Consider the following 22,909-nt stretch of genomic DNA (forward strand, 5'->3'; position numbering starts at 1 on the left):
TTTTTTGTAAAAACAGAAAAAAAATCATTTTTAACAAAATATTTTCGTTTTTTAAGAACTGAAGAAATTATTTTCAACAAAATATTTTCAGTTTTTACAAATATATTTTTACAAAAAAAAATATTTTGTTAAAAAACGAGGGTTATATATAGACCTTATCGTAAAGTCCAGGGGGGTATTTGGTTCCGTTTAAAGTCCAGGGGGGAGGGGGGGGGGGGCTATCCGGGCAATAGTGTAACGGCAAGGTTGGATATGGGCCAAACTTTTAACGAGGGTTATATATAGACCTTATCGTAAAGTTCAGGGGGTATTTGGACCTTTTCCGAAAAAAAAATCAAATAACCAAAATATTGAATATTTAATTGTGATGATAAGTTAATGTTGACTTGGACCCCACAATGATCTGGTATCAATTGCTTATTTTTCGAGAAAGTATTAATTGCTATTAATTGTGATCACAAGTTAATGTTTGTTCTAGATGAAGTAAAATAGAATGGTTATACTAACGTATTAATTGTGATGATTTAATATTTAATTCTAACTTGGACTTGACAAAAACAAATTACTTTACTTTATTTAAATTATCAAGTCTCCAAATTTGGCAAAAAATTACTTTATTTAGTATTGTGATGGGAATACTATTTTTGTTATGTAAACACAAGAGTTGTTGATTTAATGCATAAAAGGATGACGTTAATTCAGTGCTAAAATTAGCCCCTTCATACTTGGCTGGCGTAACAGTATGCAACATGGAATTGGTAAAAGAAGAAGGACCTAATCAATATATGGTTATCCATTCGGGGGCGGCCCGACGAGTTTTGTGGTCTAAAGTCAAATTTTACGAGGGGCCTTAACTTTTTTTAAATAAAATAATTATTTATTTATTTGAAGTATATTTTTATAGTGTTTCTTAGATACAAAGTTATTAATAATTTTCTTATAATCAATAACTCCTAATAAGTCTTTCTTAATTGACAATATAGCTAATTCATTTAACCTTTCTTGAGACATTATTGATCTTAAGTAAGATTTTATCAATTTTAATTTTGAAAATTTCTTTCCGCTGAAGCGATGGTAACATGAGTTATTAACATTATTCCATAAGTAATATATGCATTGAAAAAAGAATCAAATCTTTTTATTTGACCGAGTGTATCAATTAAACTATTATCTTCTAATTGTATTATTTTCCTTAATACTTTTAATTCCGAAAATAAATCTAAACCATATCAATACTGAATTGATTATTATCCTTGAAGGAACATTCAAGATTAAGGCAATATTTTTTCAAATTTCTATCATCTAGTGATCTAAATTTTTACGCTAAATACAAAACCAAAAATATTTTCATATGCTTCAAATTGTTCAAATCTATTTTGAATTGAAAAAAATAGCCTTGTCTACTATGTACAAAGTAATCAACTTCAAAGGACTCTTCGAAAGATTTTGAGATTTTATTATTAATATTCTTATCAAATTGTTACTTCCTATATATCATAGGTTTCCTATGAAATTCGGGTTCGATATTTATTTCAAGTGCAATTTTCTTGGCAGAAATCGTAGCAGTTGCACTTTCTTCTCTATACTTGTTAAAGAAAGAAATCAAACTTTTCACTTCACAGAACCTTTTTTAAAACTTATACATAGCCTATTAAGTGTAACACAAAATGGGGCACATACAAATGTGGAGCCTAAAGTAGTTGCTTTATTTGCTTTATGGAAGGCCGCCCCTTCCAATAATATTGCATTTATTATTAGCATTTATACATGTTAGTTGGACATCCTGAAAAGGAAAACTTATATTCTAATGTTTTCTGTCATTTTATCTTAAGGCTCTACTTTCCTTTCTTTAACCAAGCAAAGACAACTAGTCTTACTTGCTTTCTGTACAATTTCCAGTACAATGAGGCTTCTGTTACTGAACTCAATTATTGTTTTGTCCATAGCAATCTCAGGTTTGGAATCATCTATAGGAGAAACTGATCAACTAGCATTACATGACTTCAAAGGCAGAATAACTAAAGATCCAAACCAAATCATGACTTCTTGGAATCATTCTTTTCATTACTGCAACTGGACAGGTATAACATGTAATCCTTCCAATGGTAGAGTTACATTTCTTCATTTGAGTTCACAACAACTCGTTGGCACCATACCGCCTTCCATTGGCAATCTCAGTTCCCTTACAGGTATTCATCTTGGAAACAATAACTTTCATGGTGAAATTCCTCAAGAAATCGGTCGCTTACTGCAGCTGCAACATCTCAATCTCAGTCACAATTATTTTAGTGGAACAATTCCTACTAATTTAACTTACTGCAAGGAACTTTTAGAACTTCATCTACAATTTAATGATATGGTTGGGAAAATTGTGGATGAACTCAGTTCACTGTCAAAGCTGTATTTGTTAAAACTGAAAATGAACTCTTTCACAGGAGGCATCCCACATTGGATAGGAAACTTTTCGTCTTTAGAATTTCTTGACATTTCAGATAATAGACTACAAGGACCAATACCTCAGGATCTTGGCCGTCTAACGAATTTGTTAGTATTTCATGTGAACTCAAATGAATTATCTGGTACAATCCCTTCGTCGATTTTCAATATTTCTTCCATCTACTATTTCTCTGTTACTCAAAATAAACTGCATGGACAAATTCCAGCAGATGTAGGCCTCACTCTTCCAAACCTTGCAGTATTTGCTGGCGCTGTAAACAGCTTCACCGGACCTATTCCTGTTTCATTAGCAAATGCTTCTGACCTTAACGTGATTGATTTTTCCCAAAATAAACTAATTGGCGATGTGCCAACTAGTTTTGGAAAGTTGAAAACTTTGGTTAGGCTCAACTTTGAGCAGAACAGACTAGGTAGGAGGGGAAGCTATGAGGGTTTGAAATTTCTTGATTCCCTAAGCAATTGTACATATCTGAATGTACTGAGTTTTGCAACCAATTACTTTAGTGGAGAATTGCCTCACTCAATCACTAATCTTTCAACGTTACTTGAGATATTCTCTCTAGGTAACAATAGGATTCATGGTACTCTTCCTGCTGGTGTGAGCAATCTTATTAGTTTGACCTATCTTGGAATGGACGGAAACCTTCTAAATGGCAGTGTTCCTGAAGCTATAGGTAAACTTAAATATCTGCAAGGTCTCGATTTGAATGGAAATGCGTTTTCAGGGAAGATACCACTCACTATTGGTAACTTGACACGGTTAACAAGTCTAAACTTGCAAGAAAATAGACTAGAAAGAAGCATACCTCCAGAGCTGGGGAAGTGTAAGTCTTTGACGGCGCTAAACCTTAGCAGGAATAATCTTGTTGGATCCATACCGAAAGAGGTTGCAGGACTATCTTCCCTTTCAATTGCTTTATCATTGGAAAGTAATTCTTTAACTGGATCATTGCCAAAAGAACTTGGTCAGTTGATAAATCTCGAGGAATTGGATGTTTCACAGAACAAATTATCAGGTGAGATTCCAAGCACTCTCAGCAATTGCCTCCGCTTAGAGCGTGTAAATATTAGAAATAATCTCTTTCAAGGAACAATTCCTCAATCCTTTACAAATTTAAAAGGATTAGGTGAGGTAGATTTTTCACAGAATAACTTGTCAGGGAAAATACCAGAGTTTCTTGGAAAGCTTCCTTACCTCAGAAAACTCGACTTATCATTAAATGAACTTGAAGGTGAGGTGCCAACTGAAGGGATCTTTGCAAATACAAGCGCAATCTCGATCAATGGAAACAGTGATCTTTGTGGAGGTGTTCCCAAGTTAAAGTTGCCTAAATGCTCAAAAGCTACCAAGCACCTTGATTCAAGAGCTCCGGTAGCTATTATTGTTCCTGTTATATTAACAGTTTTAGTGCTGTGTTCCTGTGCTTCTTATTACAAGCTCAGAAAATCAAGAAAAGCGCACGCTTGGGATGATGGGGAATTATCAAAGATACCAAGAACTACATATCAAGAAATACATAGAGCAACCGGTGGCTTCTCTGAGGATAACTTGGTAGGTGCAGGAAGTTTTGGTTCAGTATACAAAGCGCATTTCCGAGGGGACAATACAATAATGGCAGTGAAAGTGTTGAACTTACAACAAAGAGGGGCTTTGAGGAGCTTCCTGGATGAATGCAAAGCCTTGAGAAATATAAGGCATCGTAATCTTCTCAGAATTAAAACTGCTTGTTCGAGCATTGATCATGAAGGTAATGACTTCAAATGCTTAGTTTTTGAGTTCATGGCTAACGAAAACCTACATGATTGGTTGCATCAAGAAAATGATGACCAGCAACAGCAAAGAAAGAAGCTAAGCTTTATCCAAAGACTAAACATTGCAATAGATGTTGCTTCCGCACTTGACTATCTCCACAACCAGTGCCAAACACCAATAGTTCATTGTGATCTAAAGCCAAGCAACATACTCCTCGATGAAGATATGTCTGCCCATGTTTGTGACTTTGGATTAGCAACTTTTCTCCTTGACACGTCGAGCAATTCTTGGAGTCATGAGATTTCTGCAGCACTAAAGGGTTCTATAGGTTACATCCCAACAGGTATGATGTCACTAGTTTACATTTTTTGTATACATGTGTGTGTGTATATATATGCGCATCATCCTAAAGAAAGTTGATTTAGTACCTTGCAGAGTATGGATCAGGTGGTCGAGTGTCCACACTTGGAGATGTTTACAGCTTTGGAATCGTGTTGCTAGAGTTGCTCATCTGCAGAAGACCAACTGACACGATGTTTAACGAGAATCTAAATATTCACAAGTATGTTTCAGTGGCTTTGCCTGAACATGTCATGGAAATTGTAGACCCTTTATTGCTCTTGGCAGAAGAAGAAGAACAAAACATCAATCAAGAGCAAGCAAGAAGAATGGAAGAATGTTTACTCTCGGTTTTTGAAATAGGGCTCACATGTTCTGCAACATCGCCAAGAGATAGAATGCCAATAAATGATGTTTTGAACGAACTTCAAGCAATCAAGAAGTCCTTCCTTTCAAGGAGATGATAACATGAACAAGATGATGAGTAGGCGACGGACTAATAACTGTTTATCTTCATGTTTCCTGCATTAAATCTTGTTTTGAATAAGAGAATGTTTCAGTGTGGTCTGTGGACTAGTATGCCCAGAATTAGTTTTATTTTTCTTGCAGTGGCTAATCAAAGTGAGCCCCCTTTCTATTAAAGTTCATCTCATGTTGTCATGTTTGATAGAGTTTACCCTATTAACCTAAAGTCGGCACGGCTAAATCTGTTAATATACCTAAATTATTCCTACTCAAACAGGCAAGAACAGAACAGTGTTATAACCGGGGCATTTGCATCTATACCCGCTTTTTGTGTCACATTTCAATTTGTGTCCGCTTTGCAAAAAAAATTGCAAGCGTACCCGCTTTTTCGCATAACTTCAGCACACGGGGCTGAAGTAGCAAAGGCAATCACGCAAAACTTAAGCATTCTAGTAGCCGGGTCTGAAGTTTAGCTCTAGAGCTGAAGTTTTTGTGTTGTAACTGAAAACTTCAGCTCTAGAGCTGAAGTTTTTGTAGAGCTGAAGTTTTCTTAAAAGAGATCATTTTTTCCTCTTCACGAGTTTGTATGTGATGTCGTTTTGAAGGAGGATTATACATCTGCAGCTGGTTCAAAGTAGAGAACTCATTCACTGAACCTTGATCTACTTCACTTCCAAGACTAGTACTGATTGAGTTATTTGTAGTAGTAACGTAAAATCCACAGAACTTGTTGTTGTTCACTTCTTGAACTTGAACATTATTGTTCTTGACACTGCAATTATTCATCCCAAAATTATTTCCAAGAAATGATGGGTCAGTAGTTGTGGTTGTTGCTCCTATCTGAGCAGCTTTTTGGAGCAAAACAGTAGCTGACATAGTTGCAGTAGAAGAAGGTGTAATTTGCTGATGAGATTGGTGTTGGGTACTAAACAATGAAGGAACGCTTATGTTTGCAGATGAGGTGTTTGTTGGGTACTAAACAACGAAAACAATTGGAACAAAACAAAGATACAAATCTAACTAATACCTCATCTTATCTTGTAGAGTATTCATTGTATTCTTAATAAAAACAACATCTCATACTTGTATTTATCACATAAAGATTAAAACTGGAAAAAAAAAGGTTAACTTTTGGACTAAAACTAATAACTGGAAAAAAAAGAAGAAGAAGAAGAAGAAAATGAAGGAGGAGAATGAGGATGAGAAAGGAGCTGAAGTTGTTTAAAAAGTGGGTACAAGTTAAAAATTTAAAAAAAAATAGGTATGGGTTAAATGGGGGCGACCAAATAGGGCGCCCCATGCAATTTTTACGTTATAACCAAATCTGCTGAATACGGTCTAGTTGGAAGTAGGAAACCCATAAACTCTGTAGACAAGTAGGATATCAGTACTAATTTTGGAATGACTAAATGTTATTACCAACTTTATATTACATGAGAAAGCTCAATAAAAATGGGCAGTCTCATCTCTGTATCAACAATACTACAGGATCAGATATACAGAGCCTATTTATCTTGGATTGGTATATGCACTGATAACAAGTTGAAATATGGTTAGAGATTGACTTCCGAATGGCTATTAAGGACCGGGTGAAGAATGAAAAACTTCCGCTAAAGCACACAGGGAAAAAATTTTGTGCATGCCATCATGAATCAAACCAGATTGAAACATTCAACTGCCGAAGTTCTACCGACGGATTCAGTTGAATTCAACTTCTTATGCGAATGGGCGAAGCTACACTATAGTTGACCACTCTTCGTCGGAAAATTACACTGCGGATATAGATAAAATATTAGGTTTTAGAGGTACATAACATATACTATTGAACACCCTTTGTCAGAGATTTTTTTTATTTCTTTTAAATTTGAACACCCTAAGAAAAATGCCTGGCTTCGCCACTACTTATGCGGAGTAAAAATTTATATGTAAATTCATTAAAATTGCAAAAATAGTAGATATGAACCCATAACTTTAAAAATATAATGGGTTAAATGATAAAAATCTTAAAAGTTAAACCCATAGAATTTAAATCTTGGATCCGCCTCTGCTGTCGAATTTTACCGACTTTGCTTCTATAACAATATTCTATAACGGTATTGTTCCTATGAATCTTGAAGAACATAAAGCTGTAAACTGGAAGCATATCCCCATTACGTTCTCCAGCAGGTAACGCGAAAAGGGAGACTGGGTATTTCTTTTGGGCTGCAGCTTTATTGTATAGTTGGGTCACCCGGTTAGCTGGGGAGAAATTCAAAAATAGCTAAAATTTACAAGTGGGTCATTCAAAAATAGCCACAATTCAAAAAGTAATCCAAATTTAGCTACTTTTCACGTAAAGATATATCTGAATGAAAACACTGTTTAAAATCCGAAAAATATTCTAGTATATTATAATGGAGTTCCAGTACAATATACCGATCCAGCATAATATGCTGGAAGTTCATACAGAGGTGCACCAATCTCCAGTATATTATGCTGGAACTTTCCGTGTTGCAGCAAAATAGTGACTATTTTTCAATGACTTTGCAAACGCTGGCTATTTTTGAATGATCAGTCCGAAAACTAGCTAGCCGTGCTATCTTTACGGTTAGCTGCCACCAAACCCGTTGGGTAATAGATGACATCAACTATATCTACATCGCTGCAATGAATTCGTATACACATCCAATCATTGAACTTATATTGTGTCTTTCCATCTTATTATGATTCAACCAGTTGTTGATCGTGTCTTCAGCTTTTAGCACTACTTCTATTTAAAGCGTTGAGATGGATATACCAGTAGATTTTGTGTTTACCTCTAAAAAATTGTAATTTCTTTAAAATGCTAATATGAACTCGCTTCTCCTTTTTTCCTTTTTGAGGAATTACGTTACAGAGTTTAACACACATCTTTATAGAATATTTAACATACAACTTGCTAATCTGTCTGAACCACGATTCTTACCTAGCTTCGCTAATCAACTTAGAGACGAAGATGAGTGCAATGAACGGTGTTACAGTGGACGCTTTTGGTCCGACTGTATGATAAATGTTTCTTCTGAGATTGTACATTAATTGAACATAGAATGACAAGGCCGCGAAACAAAGCAGGAAAACGAGAAGAACAAATATGAATTGCTGCTTAAAAAATGTGAAAAATTATAGTGCACAAATAGTATCCACACTTGCTGGAATGACAGCAAACTGTACATTTCAAATGTTTAAAAAAGAAAGAATTTTCATACAAACAAAGCGCCTAGTATGTGCAACCTACCTAAGCGCCTAGTATGTGCAACCTACCTAACCTTTAGTATTCCTCAATCAATAATGAGGATGATAAGAGACAATTGTTGGATCTGGATAGACAACGGGCAATTTTTCGATGTACATGAGAAGCCTCTTCATATTTTCCCTTGTTATTGCGGACAAGTCTTTGATATCACAAATGTTGGTGTAGATCCAAAGCTCTCCAGAATCCACCCTCTTGAGACTATCTCGACAGAAAGGGCATGACTGCGATCGGGCATGCCTGAAGCAATCATACAACATAGATATATTATTCAAGTAAAAAGAACTAATATAGAACACAGAAAATAGATACACTATTGTTTGCAGATGCAAGGGACCTATTATGAGAGCATAACACGATTTGTCCTGTTTTCTCTCGGAATCCCCTTATAGTCAGGTACTAAACAGACGACCTTCCAGAGAACAATCAAGAATAAATTCTCTTCACACTTTTTCTTCTGTTTGGGATGCTTCCATTGCCAGATTACCATTAAGACTAGGTAAAGGCCAGAAAATTTAACCTTACTAGAATCATCTGTTAAGACAAATTAAATCAAAATCAACAAAAGGTTTGTCTCACCAAGTAAATGCTTCACAAATTTTGTTTCTGTTGCTAATTGCAGGATCCATGATACAGCATTTGCAAAACCCTTCCACACTTGTCCAAAGTACTCCAAGAGTCAGTATTATTTATTTATTTTTAAACCAAATTTTTTCATTAAAATCTTTTACATTGCTGGACCACAAAAACTTATGGATAATGAAATTTCTGAGCATCCACATACATTATATGTGTCCATCATTAAACGAAGGTAGGTCAAGTAAAAATGTAGTATTCAATTCACACTCTCAACCAAAACAGAAAACATGCAATGATCTGGAAGTTGACACCACTTCAGTACTCCAAACTTCCTGAAAGTTCATTGTTCATTTTAGTTTCAGCCTCAGATGCATGACTAATATGTATGGTGTTAGCTACACGCAAAATCAAAAAGGAACAGTCACAAAGATTGTTTAAGCATACCACTTACTAAAACAAAGACATTATGCATGAACTAATAGAAAAATGGGAAATTCAACAAAATAACAAAACTTGGCTCACCAGTTTCTGTAGCACTTCATGCATAAAGAATGATTGCAGGACGGCAAAACAACCTTCGTATCCATCTCCATGCAGATACCACATTCTTCCTCCCTCTCCATTTCGATTTCAAACAGCTTACCTTTGTTCATCTCATCTCCTCTTCTGTATTTCGTTTCGCAGATCTCTCGCTGTTTCCTATCTTCAATGTCAGTAATTCCCCTTTGAAGTTGCAACAATGATGGAAATATCACACCTGTTCGATGACACAACTCAATGAACAACATTAACTTTTTAAAAAAAAAAACTAAAGAAACTGGAATTGCCTTACAAAGTATAAGGACGCACCATAGAACTGTTTAATACTAGCTTTTCTCTCACGAATATACATGCTAGTCTTACCATCCTCATAAGCCTGCAAGAAAACATCATATGCTAATTTTCATTGCCTAAAGATGAAAGACAACGCTAGTAATTGCGCAACAAGGAAAATAGAAAGATTATGACCTTATAGATAAGGATCCTAAGCAATCCAAGAGCACCAGCAAGGTGACAGTCAGACCACTGAACAAGAAACAGAAAAATATGAGCACAGGGACTGTACGATAGTCTCATCTGAAGGCTAGCACCGTCATATTCTCTTGGATAATCCGACGCCCTGTATATATCTCAAGAAAACCAGTCATGACCATATATGATAAGAAATCTTTTGCAATATTCAAGCAAAAAAGGCACAAATTGCTTATTTTTCAGATTTCAGAAGAACTAAGCTGTGGATCCCTGATACTACCAGAGCTAGTTCCAAAATTAGGAAAAATAAGGGAATAAGCTCATCAGAAGAAAAACGTACAGAGAATCATGCAATAATTAGGCAAAATAACTCTGAATTCCCAAATTAAGGGTTTTATTGTTTATGATACGCTATTTTGCAGAATAATAAACTGATAGGGAAGGTGGAACAATAAAGGTGAAGAAACAAAATCACAAATTAACATACAGAAAAGAACACCAATTTTGAGGTAATTACCTAGAAAATATTCAAATAATTCTACGATCAATGATCAAGAAGGTGTTAAAACTGTTAAAATCCACAACTTTTTGTCTATAAGGTCTGATTGGAAACAATAAATAAATAAAAATAAACTCTAGCATTCAAATAAAGAAGACGTACAGAGTATTGGCATGCTGAATATCAGCTTCAAGTGCTTTTAGTGAATCTTTAAAAGACTTCCTCATCACTCTACCAATATTCCCATTCAAAAACAAAAATCCAACGCACTTCCAATAAATATTTCTAATAATAATCCTTCAACCACTTAGCTTTTCTGATACAATTAAAAGACTCTGTTTTATTCTGTTTTCAGTGGAGAAACTTAAGGAGCAAAAACGTGAAGCGTTTTGTTTGGCAAAAGAATTCTAGAGAGTATTCGATCGACCCGATGTCAAGGTGGGGGCCCGGGAGGTGGGGTGGGGGGGGTGGGGCTCCCACTGATGCTGCTCACTCAAAGACTATCGCTTGCACCGCACGCTTCTTCCTGACTTTCAGCTTACTGAAATCTCGTAGGAGTATTAAAGTGTGATGATTTTTGTAGAAGAAGATTGATTTGTATCTTTACTTTACGAATTTACCCTTTTCTTTTAGGAGAATTAACTAAACCCTACAACTTTTTTCCATCTTAGGAGAGGTCAATAATTATCCCGCACCCACATAATATTTATATCAAATATTGTATCCGATTTCAATTTGAATGACTTAAATAATATTTATGATCTTAAATATATTATAATATTTATATACTTACAAAAATTCTAAAACTTATCATCTTAAATATGTAACGGAGATTTCCATCGTAATATCCGTCGGTCACGAATATTTCGGTCTTCTGTTATTTCGGTCTTATGTTGGTTACGCTGTCAATGTTCTCTCGAGCTCGTTCGGGGTCAGAGTCTATTCTAGAATCACGGATTCAATGTTCACGAGGATAGACATTCTGATATCGGGTTCTGACCCGATCATCAGTCCCTCAGTTCCGAGTCCGATCTACCATGTCGTAGACGAACTCAAGTTCTACCGTATAAGTAAATAAGTCTTAGAACCTGGCTATGCATTTTAAAATCGTGCGTATCTAAGCTCAAAACGAACAATATCACTAGTTGACTGGCTATAACAATTTTAATCAAGGTGTTGGTGTCTAAATGCTTACATAGAAATTGGGTTAAGCAATCCTTGTACGTCAAGTCAATAATTCTTTCTGGCATGTATTGGAGTGGCATGATAATTAATAGGGGAAAATGAGTTATCCCAAATCAACGACATTACGTTCTCTGAGTTATTTTTCCATCTCAGTACGTCGTTAGTAGTAGTCTTAATTTAGATGTAGTGGCTGAAAATAAAATAAAAAAAGTTTAGTGGTATACAGGGACTCCACGCTGCGATAGGCAGTAAGCTATTCGCAGCGCTGCGTTGGGTTTGAGCGCATCACGCTATTTACCGTGAAAATGGTAATAACAATTAAATTTAATTATGGAATTCTAAAAATACGTAATCTATTTTTATGTCGGTTGTTAAGCAGTTGATGCTATGTGAAAGACTTAGAAACAAGATTAGAGCTTGAGAGCAAGGTGATAATCGAACCGAATGGTTAATAATCGGGGCCTCGAGCTTGCTTATTCGGGGCTCCGAGGTCGAGTCTGAGGCTCGGCTGGGAGCTATCGAGGATAATCGATGGGCGACTAACAGATAGAATGAAATCAAAGGCGGCTTTTATGACCAATAATAAGCAATAAATGATGAACAATAAATAGAACACAATGAATGCAAGCAATAAATTAAGTAACGAACTCAAGAAAAAGTGTTAGAGAGAGAGAGAGAGAGAGAGTGTTCTTGTATATTTTTGGATGGAGCAACCGATAGATACATAATGATAGGGATCCCTTTATATAGGAGGGAAAACCCAACATAGTACTAATGCATTAATTACAAAAGATATGGAGATGGGACAGCTAGTTGAGGCCATGATTCGAATCTGAGCATAGCTCACTAGACTTTGTCAGCTCTAGATGTGCGCTTAGGGGACTCCCCACATTTTCATTATAACCGTTGGTCTGCACCGCCCCGTGATCGAGCGTCGGTAGGTGTCACGACCCGGATTTCCTACCCTCGGGGGTCGTGATGGCGCCTACTCGTAGAAGCTAGGCAAGCCACAAATCATAACTCCTAATTCCTTTTTTTTAAATCCTTTTTATCATTCATAACAACAAGCGATAAATATTTAAATAACATCGGAATATGAAATTAAAGCGGAAGACTTCAATTAAATAAGCTGAACAAAAAGCGGAAACCGACATGTGCCTCTACCCAAGAACTGGTGTCACAACATCCACGGACTACTAAAGTACTAAATACAATCGTTTGAAAGAAATATAACACTGTCTGTCTCGAAAACATGAGATAACAGAATGAAATATAAGATAGAGGAGACGCCGGGCCTGCGGACGCGTGCAAGGCTACCTCGGAGTCTCGATGGACTGATGACTGGCTCCCGAGCTACTGCTGCTGTCCGGTACCTGGATCTGTGCAAAAGAGCACAGAGTGTAGTATCAGCACAACCGACCCCATGTGCTGGTAAGTGCCTAGCCTAACCCCGGCGAAGTAGTGACGAGGCTAGACAGGACTACCACATAAACCTGTGCAGTTATATATATATATCTACAACGGGAAAATAGCAAGAACAAACATTTTAAATGGGAGGAAAACATGCTTCGGGGATAGCAGATATTACAGAATTTCAAGAATATAATAAAGGACATCAATAATTTAACTCTAACACGGATAAGAGAAATAAAAGCAGATTTCACTGTCAGTACATATCTCATTGCAGGCGTGCAACCCGATCCCGTTTCTCAGTAATTAAATTTTGTGGTAGGCGTACCACGCGCTCCCATTTCATTAAATCTCGTGGTAGGCGTACCACCCGCTCCCATTTCACAAATCTCGTGGTAGGCGTACCACCCGCTCCCATTTCATCATAACTCGTGGTAGGCGTACCACCCGCTCCCATTTCAATCAATAACTTGTGGTAGGCGTACCACCCGCTCCCATTTCAATCAATAACTTGTGGTAGGCGTACCACCCGCTCCCATTTCATCAATATCTTGTGGTAGGCGTACCACCCGCTCCCATTTCAAGTCAACACAAAGTCACAATAAAATTTCCGGCAAGGAACCAAAAGCAATATAATAATAATTTCCCAGCAAGGGAACAACAATATCAAAAACAACCATCCCGGCAAGGAAGAATCAGCTATAACCAAATCCTAGCTCAACTCTTACTCAGCTCGATTAATAGCAGTACTCAAGCATAAATAAAGTCCACGAGAGTAAACTAAATCTTTACACAATATCAAGAGTCATCAATTTAAAACATCCGAAGTGTCATTTAAGAACACAACAACTATCAATTTAAGACTCACGGTCATGCTCGACACCAACGTATAGATACTCGTCACCATGCCTATACGTCGTACTCAACAAGAAGCAAATAGCAAATAAGACTCAACTCCTAATCCCTCAAGCTAGGGTTAGACCAAACACTTACCTCGATGCCTTGAACACAACTCAAGTCTCAACTATAGCTTTACCCCTTGATTCCACCGCCAATTCGCTCGTATCTAATCACAAATTACTTAATTACATCAATAAACGCTAAATGAATCAACCCCAATGCATGAAAATGAGTTTTTCAAAGTTTTACCCAAAAAGTCAAAAATCACCCTCGGACCCACGTGGTCAAAACCCGAGGTTCGAACCAAAACCCGATTACCCATTCCCCCACGAACTCAAATATATAATTTGTTTTGAAATCGGACCTCAAATTGAGGCCCAAATCCCCAATTTTAGAAAAACCTAGGTTCTACCCAAAACACCCAATTTTTCCCTATGAAAAGCTTTGATTTGAAGTTGAAATCATGTTAAAAGGTGTTAAGGAGTGAAGAAAATGAGTTAGAAATCACTTACCAATGTTTTGGAGAAGAAAGGTTGTCTGAAAAATCGCCTCTTATGTTTTAGGGGTTTTGAAAAGTGAGAAATGACTGAAAATCCCGTTTATTTATACCCCTCTGAGACCCCTGTGGGACCGCATTAAATGGATCGCGGCCGCACAGGCTTACCTGAAGACCTGCAGTTCAGCACCCTGTGCGGACCGCACAAAGCCGACTGCGGCCGCACAGCCTTCATCGCGCCCCGCACAAAGGCGACCGCGGCCGCGCTGGCCCCTCCGCGGTCGCACGCGTTTTCTCGCGGACCGCATTAGAGGGTTTAGAGACCTGCAACTCCTGAACCTGCAACATCGAATTTTCTAAGCCTAAGGTATCCCGGAACCTACTCGAACCTCACCCGAGCCCTCGGAACTCCAAACCAAGAATACACACGACCTCAAAAACATCCTACGAACATATTCGCGTAATCAAATAACCAATATAACATCATGAACATCGAACTAAACCTCAAGATCAATGAAATTTCTCAAAACTCCTTTAAACATCCATTTTCGCAATTTAGGTCCGAATCACGTCAAACGGACTCCGTTCCTTACCAAACTTCAGAGGAAGGACTTAAAACATATATAAGACCTGTACCGGACGCCGGAACCAAAATACGGGCCCGATACCCTCGCTTTCTAATCAGATTTCATTTCCAATTTTCTTAAACATTTCTAGAAAACAATTTTTCTAAAAAAATTCATTTCTCGGGCTTGGGACCTCGGAATTCGATTCCGGGCATACGCCCAAGTCCCATATTTTCCTACGGACCCTCCGGGACCGTCAAATCACGGGTCCGGGTCCGTTTACCCAAAACGTTGATCGAAGTCAAATTAACTCATAATCAAAATTTATCATTTTTTCCACAAATTTTTATATTTAAGCTTTCCGGCTACGCGTTCGGACTGTGCACGCAAACCGAGGCGACTCTAAATGAGGTTTTCAAGGCCTCGGAGACACAAAACTCAATTAAAAACAAAGGGTCATCACATTCTCCACCTCTAAAACAACCGTTCGTCCTCGAACGGACAGAAGAAGGAAGTACCTGAGTCGGGGAAAAGATGAGNGGCACACCATGAAGGCGAACAATCTCCCGAATATAGATCTCAGCTAACCTCTCGGATGAATAGGAGACTGCCACAGGAATGAAATGTGCTGACTTGGTCAGCCTATCAACAATGATCCAAACTGCGTCGAACTTCTTCCGAGTCAGCGGAAGTCCAGTAACAAATTCCATAATGATCCGCTCCCACTTCCACTCGGGGATCTCAATCCTCTGAAATACACCACCAGGCCTCTGATGCTCGTACTTAACCTGCTGACAATTCAAACAACGAGCCACATATGCTACGATATCCTTCTTCATTATACGCCACCAATAATGCTGCCGCAAATTCTGATACATCTTCGTGGCGCCCGGATGAATAGAGTACCGGGTGCTATGGGCCTCCTCCAATATCAACTCTCGGAGCCCATCCACATTAGGCACACATACTCGACCCTGCAATCTCAAAACTCCATCATCATCTAAGGTAACCTGCTTGGCACCTCCGCGCTGCACCATGTCTCTAAGGACACACAAATGGGGATCATCATACTGCTGATCACGGATACGCTCCGATAATGAAGAACGAGCAACCGTACAAGCTAACACACGGCTGGGCTCAGAAACATCCAGTCTCATGAACTGATTGGCTAAAGCTTGTGAACACGTGATTTTTTCCCTATATGAATCATTCCCACAAATTCAAAACAAAATAAGCTTCTTTTCATTAGTTACAATTTTGTGGATTTTTGTGGCATTTTTCTGTCAATTGTTTGCATTTGTCTGTGCATGTTTATGTTATTAATTAATGAAAAATACAAATGTTGCATTTTGCATGTAGGATTTAACTTTGCATTTTTAAGAATTAATTAGTAGTTGATAGTTTGTGTTTTATAAAAAGGAAAAATCACAAAAATAGTTATTTTGCACCTTTTAATTTTAATTTTAATTTTTGAGTAGTTTTTCGTTAATTTATTAATTGTGGTAATTATTTAGGATTATTTAGTATTTTTGATAAATAAAAAAAAGAAGAAAGGGAATTTAGAAAAAATGAAAGAAAGAAAAAGAGAAAAGAGTAGAAGGATTAGAAATTTGGGCTGCTTTGGTTTTAATTTTACCCAGGCCCGAACCTTACCCCTGCCCCGGCCCAGTTCCTGCCCTTACCCGTANGTACAGTTCAAGTTTCAGCTTTCAAGTTCTTATTGATATTTGGTATCATGATTCAGTTTACACACACATATGTGCCCAGCTACCAAACTGGGGCAGAAATTTTTCTTTGTTTTGTCTATCTTGTTGAAATCAGGCGCCCACCTGGAGAGCAAGGGAATACAATTCAAGTTCAGCAGTTAGGAGCCCACCTGGAGAGCACGGGAATACATTTCAAGTTCAGCAATCAGGCGCCCACCTGGAGAGCACGGGAATACATTCAAGTTCAGCAGTCAGGCGCCCACCTGGAGAGCACGGGAATACATTCAAGTTCAGCAGTCAGGCGTCCACCTGGAGAAAGGGAAAGCACCTCAAAGTACAATTCGAGTTCAGCAATCAGGCGTCCCCCTGGAGAAAGGGAAAAATATCTCAGATTACAATTCAAGTCGGTAACAAAGGAATTTCACCGGGAGAATACAAGTCAACGAGGCAACAAGGACCACAAGAGCAAGTTTGAAGATATAGATAGGATTTTTGTAATGCATTAGATCATAGTTTAGTCTGGCTTCTTTTATTTTATCATCGTGTAATAAGGGGTTCAGTAAGCAGCAGCAGCAGCAGCAACAACAGTGAAATCACAGCTTCATGGTAGTCCCAGCTACCAAAACTTCTCGAACTACACTGACCTGATTCCTTTTTAGCCAAGGATATGTAGGCAGCCTCAGAAGCAGGGTGCGGTCAAATCTTTCAAAAATGCTTCCCACGGAGTATTCAAACGGGCAAAAATCGCTCGTATCCGCTCACTTTATCTTTTCCCGAAAACTCTTCGTGTTTCCGAGCAAAGAGGGGCAGCCGTGAGCACGTAATTTTTGCCCTATATGAATCACTCCCACAAATTCAAAATAAAATAAGCTTCTTTTCATTAGTTGCAATTTTGTGGATTTTTGTGGCATTTTTCTGTCAATTATTTGCATTTGTCTGTGCACGTTTATGTTATTAATTAATGAAAACTACAAATGTTGCATTTTTCATGTAGGATTTAACTTTGCATTTTTAAGAATTAATTAGTAGTTATCTGTTTGTTTTATAAAATGAAAAAAATCACAAAAATAGTTATTTTGCACCTTTTAATTTTAATTTTAATTTTTGAGTAGTTTTTCGTTAATTTATTAATTGTGGTAATTATTTAGGATTAGTTAGTGTTTTTGATTAAAAAAAAAGAAGAAAGGGAATTTAGAAAAAATGAAAGAAAGAAAAAGAGAAAAGAGTAAAAGGATCAGAAATTTGGGCTGCTTTGGTTTTAATTTTACCCAGGCCCAAACCTTACCCCTGCCCCCGGCCCAGTTCTGCCCTTACCCGACCCCATGTCCTCACTCAAACCAGATGACGTCGTTTCGAGTTAGTAAGTTCAAAATGATCTGAGCCTTTAATCTTGGCTCATCCAACGGTGAGGGTGGCTTCTTGAGTGTTAATTAAATATGTCCTAAAACTTGGAGATCAACTCAGACCAAACACCCCCCCCCCCATTCTGTTCATCACCTTCGTCTCCTTCATATCTGAACCCTAGTCCGCCGCCCTTTCCACCCGCCGGCGGCGCCGTCTCAGACTGGTCTCAAAACCACACCCCAGAACCCTCCTCACCCCCTCAGTCCAAATCCTAAACTGGTTGCCTTCAAATCATAATCAAACTCTTCGAATCTCATACCAAAGACCAGAATGCCTGGAGCCCTAATTCCTCTGAATATCTTCAGAACGCTACCACACAACTACTCTTGCCTTCCCTTGCTAAAGCTGCCGTTAAGTCCCGAAAAAAACACGTCCCAATCCCTTGAACCTCGAATCGAAGAACCCTAGTTTTCAGTTAAAGACTCTTTGACCTCCGGAGTTCAAATACGAATCAAGATTTCAGGTTTTCTTTCTGGAAGCTCTGGTTAGTTCGAATTTTGACTCGATTTGGAGAGGCTCAGCTATTTTGGCCGGTTCCCGTTTTCTCATCTTTGGGTCGTTCATTCAGGGTACTTCCCAGCTTCGTTCCGGTCAGTTGTCACCCCTTCTTTCTTTCTCTTTCCCTTTGTTCTGTTTATTTGCTTCTAATGATTTGTATATTTAGTTATTAGTTAGTTTGTCGCATGTTCATGATTTAGGTCATTAGTGATTTGTTAGCATATTAGGGTAGTCAATATTTTCTTCAATTTTCTTAATTTCATGCCTGTTTGTTGCATCATTGGCCCTTCTTCTGTTGTGTTGCCATTAGTTCTCTATCATTGCCTGAGCTCTGGGCTTACCTATTTGTGACCTGTGGTCATTTGAGCCACAACTGGGGCTTCAAGGGTCAGAGGCCCAAAAGCTGCCGAACCTGCTAATGCAGTAGCCCAAGGTTTTGGGTCAGGCCTAACCCATTTGATTATTGAAGTAATTAAGGGACATTTGGGGGGTAGTTTGAGAAGTTTGGGGTGGGGAATCTTTTGATAACTGTCTAGGAAGCTTCCTAGAAGCTGAAAAAGAGCCTTACTCGGCAAGCAAGTCAGAAGTTTAGGGATTAAGTAGCAAAAATGAGAATTGGAAGGGGATTAAGGGGGTAAATACTAATTCCTGAATGCTGCCCTATTCCCTTGCCTATAAAGGCACCTTTTCTTGAGTTTCAAGAGAAAAAAAGATGGAGTGAAAAAAAATACAGAAATACAAGCAGTTAAAATTTCTACTGTTCCATTGGATCTCTTCAGAGATTTTTGAATTCTTTTCTAATTCTGAAGCAATTTCTGGTTAGCTGAGACTACAATGGTTTGAGATCGAGTCTAGTTGTAAGTTTGCTGGGTTTTTATTTGATTGAAACTGGTTTCTAGACAATAGCACAACATTTTCTGGGTTTAAATTGGTGCTAATACCTTCTTGCTAGATGCTGTTGCCCCTGCTGTCTATTGCTCCTCACCTTTTCTTCTTTTTTTGTTGCAAATTCCAGGTATTTTTCAGCCTTATGGACATCACTTGATGTATAACTTGAAGTATGGATTTGAATAAGATGAAGTTTGGTTCCATGTTATCTGAATCATCTATTCTTCTTCTAATATTCATGATTCACATGTAATTACTGAGGGATGGATTGTAATTAAGTATTTAAGTTCTGTTAGTTAGCAAATGTGGCCATGTTATGGTTTCAACTTTATATGCTGCTAGTAGTATTAGATCTAGGCCTGGGTGCTTGTCTTGTTTTACCCTTGAGTTTGGTTCTGTACTAGTGGAGTAAGGCACTAGTTTAGTTTTTTTTTGGCTTGTATGATTTAGTCCTTGGCTCTACATTTGATTGAAACTGGTTTTTGTTAATTTGTTAATTTGTTAATTGGACTTTGGATAAATTCTGAACTGAGCATGTTGGCATATGAATATTTTTCGAGGTTGGGTTGCATTAAAAGTCAAGATGTCATGAATGTTTTGTCCTGAAATTCATTGTTGATGTAAGTGTCGATTAGAATGAAGATTCAACGCATGCAAAATGTGTTATAGAAGAATGCTTGTTGATATATACGTCAAATTCGATTGAATTATGTTTAACCTGTACATCACTGAATAAAATAAGTATATGTGAGAACTGAAATAATAACTTTTTTTTCTTCTAAAATGCTCAATTGAATGGCTGTTTCGATTTTGTGCATCTGAGTTTTCCCGTCATTAATGGTCTGTTGGTAATGTTGAAGCTATAATTATTTGGACTAGCCTTGGGAATAATTCAATAAGCAAAAGAAATCAAGTTATCTTTTGAGGGTTAAAACAGTGATATGCACAGTTGTCTAGGAGATGCCTTAAATTGTCATGATCGCTGCTTCCCTTTTGTTTGATAGTTTGAAAAATGAAACGCAAAGGATGGACCTCCGTGTTGATGTGTAGACTCGAAATAAGGACCTCATCGTTGATGGAAGAAGTCTTTTTTAAATATGGGTCCTCTCTTGGGCCAGATGGGGCTGAACGAATTTGTAATTCAAAATAATCTCATGTCTGCGGGCTATTGGACCCTCGCTGGGGCCAAATTTTTAATTGCACACCATTAGTCTCTTTCTTCTATTAAAATGTATTCTCTTAGCTTGGACCATAGTAGAACCTTTGCCCTTATTGATTGGATAATTGAGTTTCTTTAATTAATGGGGGTGAGCCATACTAGATAACACAAATAGTTCATAGCCCTCTAAATATAACTTGAATTCCTTTTCTTTAGATTAGAATCGAGGGGCGCCGTGCCAAACAAAAATGACACTTGCATGGCCCTCGTTTAATTAATCTTGTTTGTCCTTAGAAATCGAGGCGTGCCATTTAGCGAATTTCCATGGCCCTCGCAAAGTTACAAACGCGTAGTTGCTTTAGGCGCGTTGTTTTAATAATTTACATTCCTAAACTCGGGTGCGCATTTATGTGACCCAAATCCAAATCTCAATGTTAGATAAAATATGTTGCGGACTGCGGATGCATTTATGTGACGTGTTTCAAGACATAATTTAAATGACGTTGTAATTTTTTTTAAAAAAATGAATAAAAGCGGTTAAAGATTTAAAATTGCACCATAGGCTAAAACATGTGTTAAAATCATATATTAGGCCACTTATAACAGTTGAGCGACTGTGCTAGAACCACGGAACTCGGGAATGCCTAACACCTTCTCCCGGGTAAACAGAATTCCTTACCCGGATTTCTGGTTCGCGGACTGTAATACAGAGTCAACCCTTTCCTTGATTCGGGATTTAGACCGGTGACTTGGGACACCATAAATCTCCCAAGTGGCGACTCTGAATTCTTTAAATTAATATAATTCCGTTTTGATTGTCACTTTAATTGGACAAACTCCCTTTATACCCTTCCGGGGTGTAGTAAAAAAGGAGATGTGACAGCTTTGGCGACTCTGCTGGGGACAAGAACCCAGAACTTTTGGTTCAGGATTCAAGAATTCGAGCTTAGATGAATTGTTATATTTGGCTTTATCTGTTATCTGATTTTATTACATATTTGGGCCTAATGTGCTAAATGTTGCTTTTACCGCTTTGATATTATCTGAACTGTATATAAACTGCTACGAAACCCTTCTCTTCTCATCTTCGGGGATGTGCTCGCTGGTCGTGACTCCCTATTCTGTTAGTGTCATACCTTGAAATAAGAAAGAGGCTCGGACAAGTTACTAAGCCGGATGGCCTTTTGGTTCCCGGTACGTAGCCCCCTCCTCAGCTCGAGTTGTTCGCTCGGGTACACAAGTCTAGAAAAATATACCCAGGTTTTGAACCTAGAATAACTCAGCCTCATGCCGGATCCCTAGTAGGAGCGTTTATTGCATCACGTGCATTTGACTTATGGGACTCAACACAGGGGTTTGGTCCGTCTAGGACAGGTGTACCCAAAATAACAGACCATCTTGATGCATCCTATGTGCTACATGTTACATTTACTCAAGGGTAAAAGGGTCATTTGGCGGACCAATGATAGTTGAGGATAAATGAAAAAAAATGAAAAAAAAAAGAAGAGAAAAAAGAGGGTGAAAATTATGTTTTCTGTCACATTTTTTGTTAAGGAAAAAAAAAGAACTTGAAAATTCAAAAAAAAATTTTTGCACTTGTTCATCATTTTGCGAAAACCAAAAAAAAAAGGGAAAAAAAGAAAATCCAAAAAGAGTTTGCATGTTTCATCATTTTCAAGGAAAAGACAAAAAATATGTTTTCTCTAAATTAGTTATTCTTTTTAATTCTCGCCCGTATCCAATCTGCCCGAACTACGCCAGTTTGATTCTCACAGGGTGTGAGATACGTAGGCAACCCCCATCGGGTCCAACTTCCTTTTTGAAAAATAGCCCAGAAAGAACAAAAATTTTATTTTTATTGTAAATAAGTAGGGTGATGCCATTCTTGTCAAAATAGTCGAATATCCCCAAAAGGGCGCTGGAAGGTTGTTTTTGCAAGAACAGTCGCCTTTGGTCATTTTTCAAAGTTTTGGCCGGTTAGCGAACACAACCTTAAAATCTTCTTCCTCGAAGTGCTGAAAGGCCGTATTGGCAAAGCCGGATATTTTTATAAAAATTTTGAAAAATAGTGATAACTTTTTGAGTCAAAATGAGTCTGATTTTTCTCCTGTTAGTTTCCTTTTTGAGTCTGTTGGTTTTTATGGTAAAAATTCGGTAGGATGAGTCGTTGTAATCAAAACATTTTATTTTTATGAAAATTTGAAAATCCCAAAATGTTTCATTATTTATTTTTATCCTCCAGAACTACGCAAAGATCTTATTCATGCGGGGTCATGATATGTAGGCAACCTACATAGGGCTCGATCGAATCATTTTTTTTTAAAAA

At 37.7% G+C, this 22,909-nt stretch overlaps 2 protein-coding genes across 4 annotated transcripts; one reads left to right on the forward strand and one right to left on the reverse strand.

Moving 5' to 3' along the window:
- The first annotated feature begins 1,849 nt into the window (after nt 1–1,849).
- On the forward strand, nt 1,850–5,186 carry LOC109244087 (putative receptor-like protein kinase At3g47110). 2 transcript variants are annotated; one of them, XM_019411117.1, is made up of 2 exons: nt 1,850–4,553; nt 4,646–5,186. In XM_019411117.1, exons 1-2 carry the CDS (start codon nt 1,904–1,906, stop codon nt 5,011–5,013), a joined length of 3,018 nt encoding a protein of 1,005 aa, XP_019266662.1. In that variant the 5' UTR covers nt 1,850–1,903; the 3' UTR covers nt 5,014–5,186. The 2 variants fall into 2 exon arrangements, with proteins under 2 accessions (XP_019266662.1, XP_019266663.1); XM_019411118.1 differs by having other exon boundaries at nt 4,636–4,827.
- A 2,920-nt stretch (nt 5,187–8,106) lies between these two features.
- Nucleotides 8,107–10,836, reverse strand: LOC109244088 (E3 ubiquitin-protein ligase rnf8-like). Of its 2 annotated transcripts, none has more exons than XM_019411119.1 (5): nt 10,534–10,836; nt 9,870–10,020; nt 9,711–9,777; nt 9,384–9,618; nt 8,107–8,522 (listed from the first exon to the last, which is right to left on the reverse strand). In XM_019411119.1, exons 1-5 carry the CDS (start codon nt 10,596–10,598, stop codon nt 8,315–8,317), a joined length of 726 nt encoding a protein of 241 aa, XP_019266664.1. In that variant the 5' UTR covers nt 10,599–10,836; the 3' UTR covers nt 8,107–8,314. The 2 variants fall into 2 exon arrangements, with proteins under 2 accessions (XP_019266664.1, XP_019266665.1); XM_019411120.1 differs by lacking the exon at nt 10,534–10,836 and adding an exon at nt 10,390–10,520.
- Nucleotides 10,837–22,909: the final 12,073 nt, after the last annotated feature.

Source organism: Nicotiana attenuata, unplaced genomic scaffold, assembly GCF_001879085.1.
Source record: "Nicotiana attenuata strain UT unplaced genomic scaffold, NIATTr2, whole genome shotgun sequence".
Taxonomy (NCBI): domain Eukaryota; kingdom Viridiplantae; phylum Streptophyta; class Magnoliopsida; order Solanales; family Solanaceae; genus Nicotiana; species Nicotiana attenuata.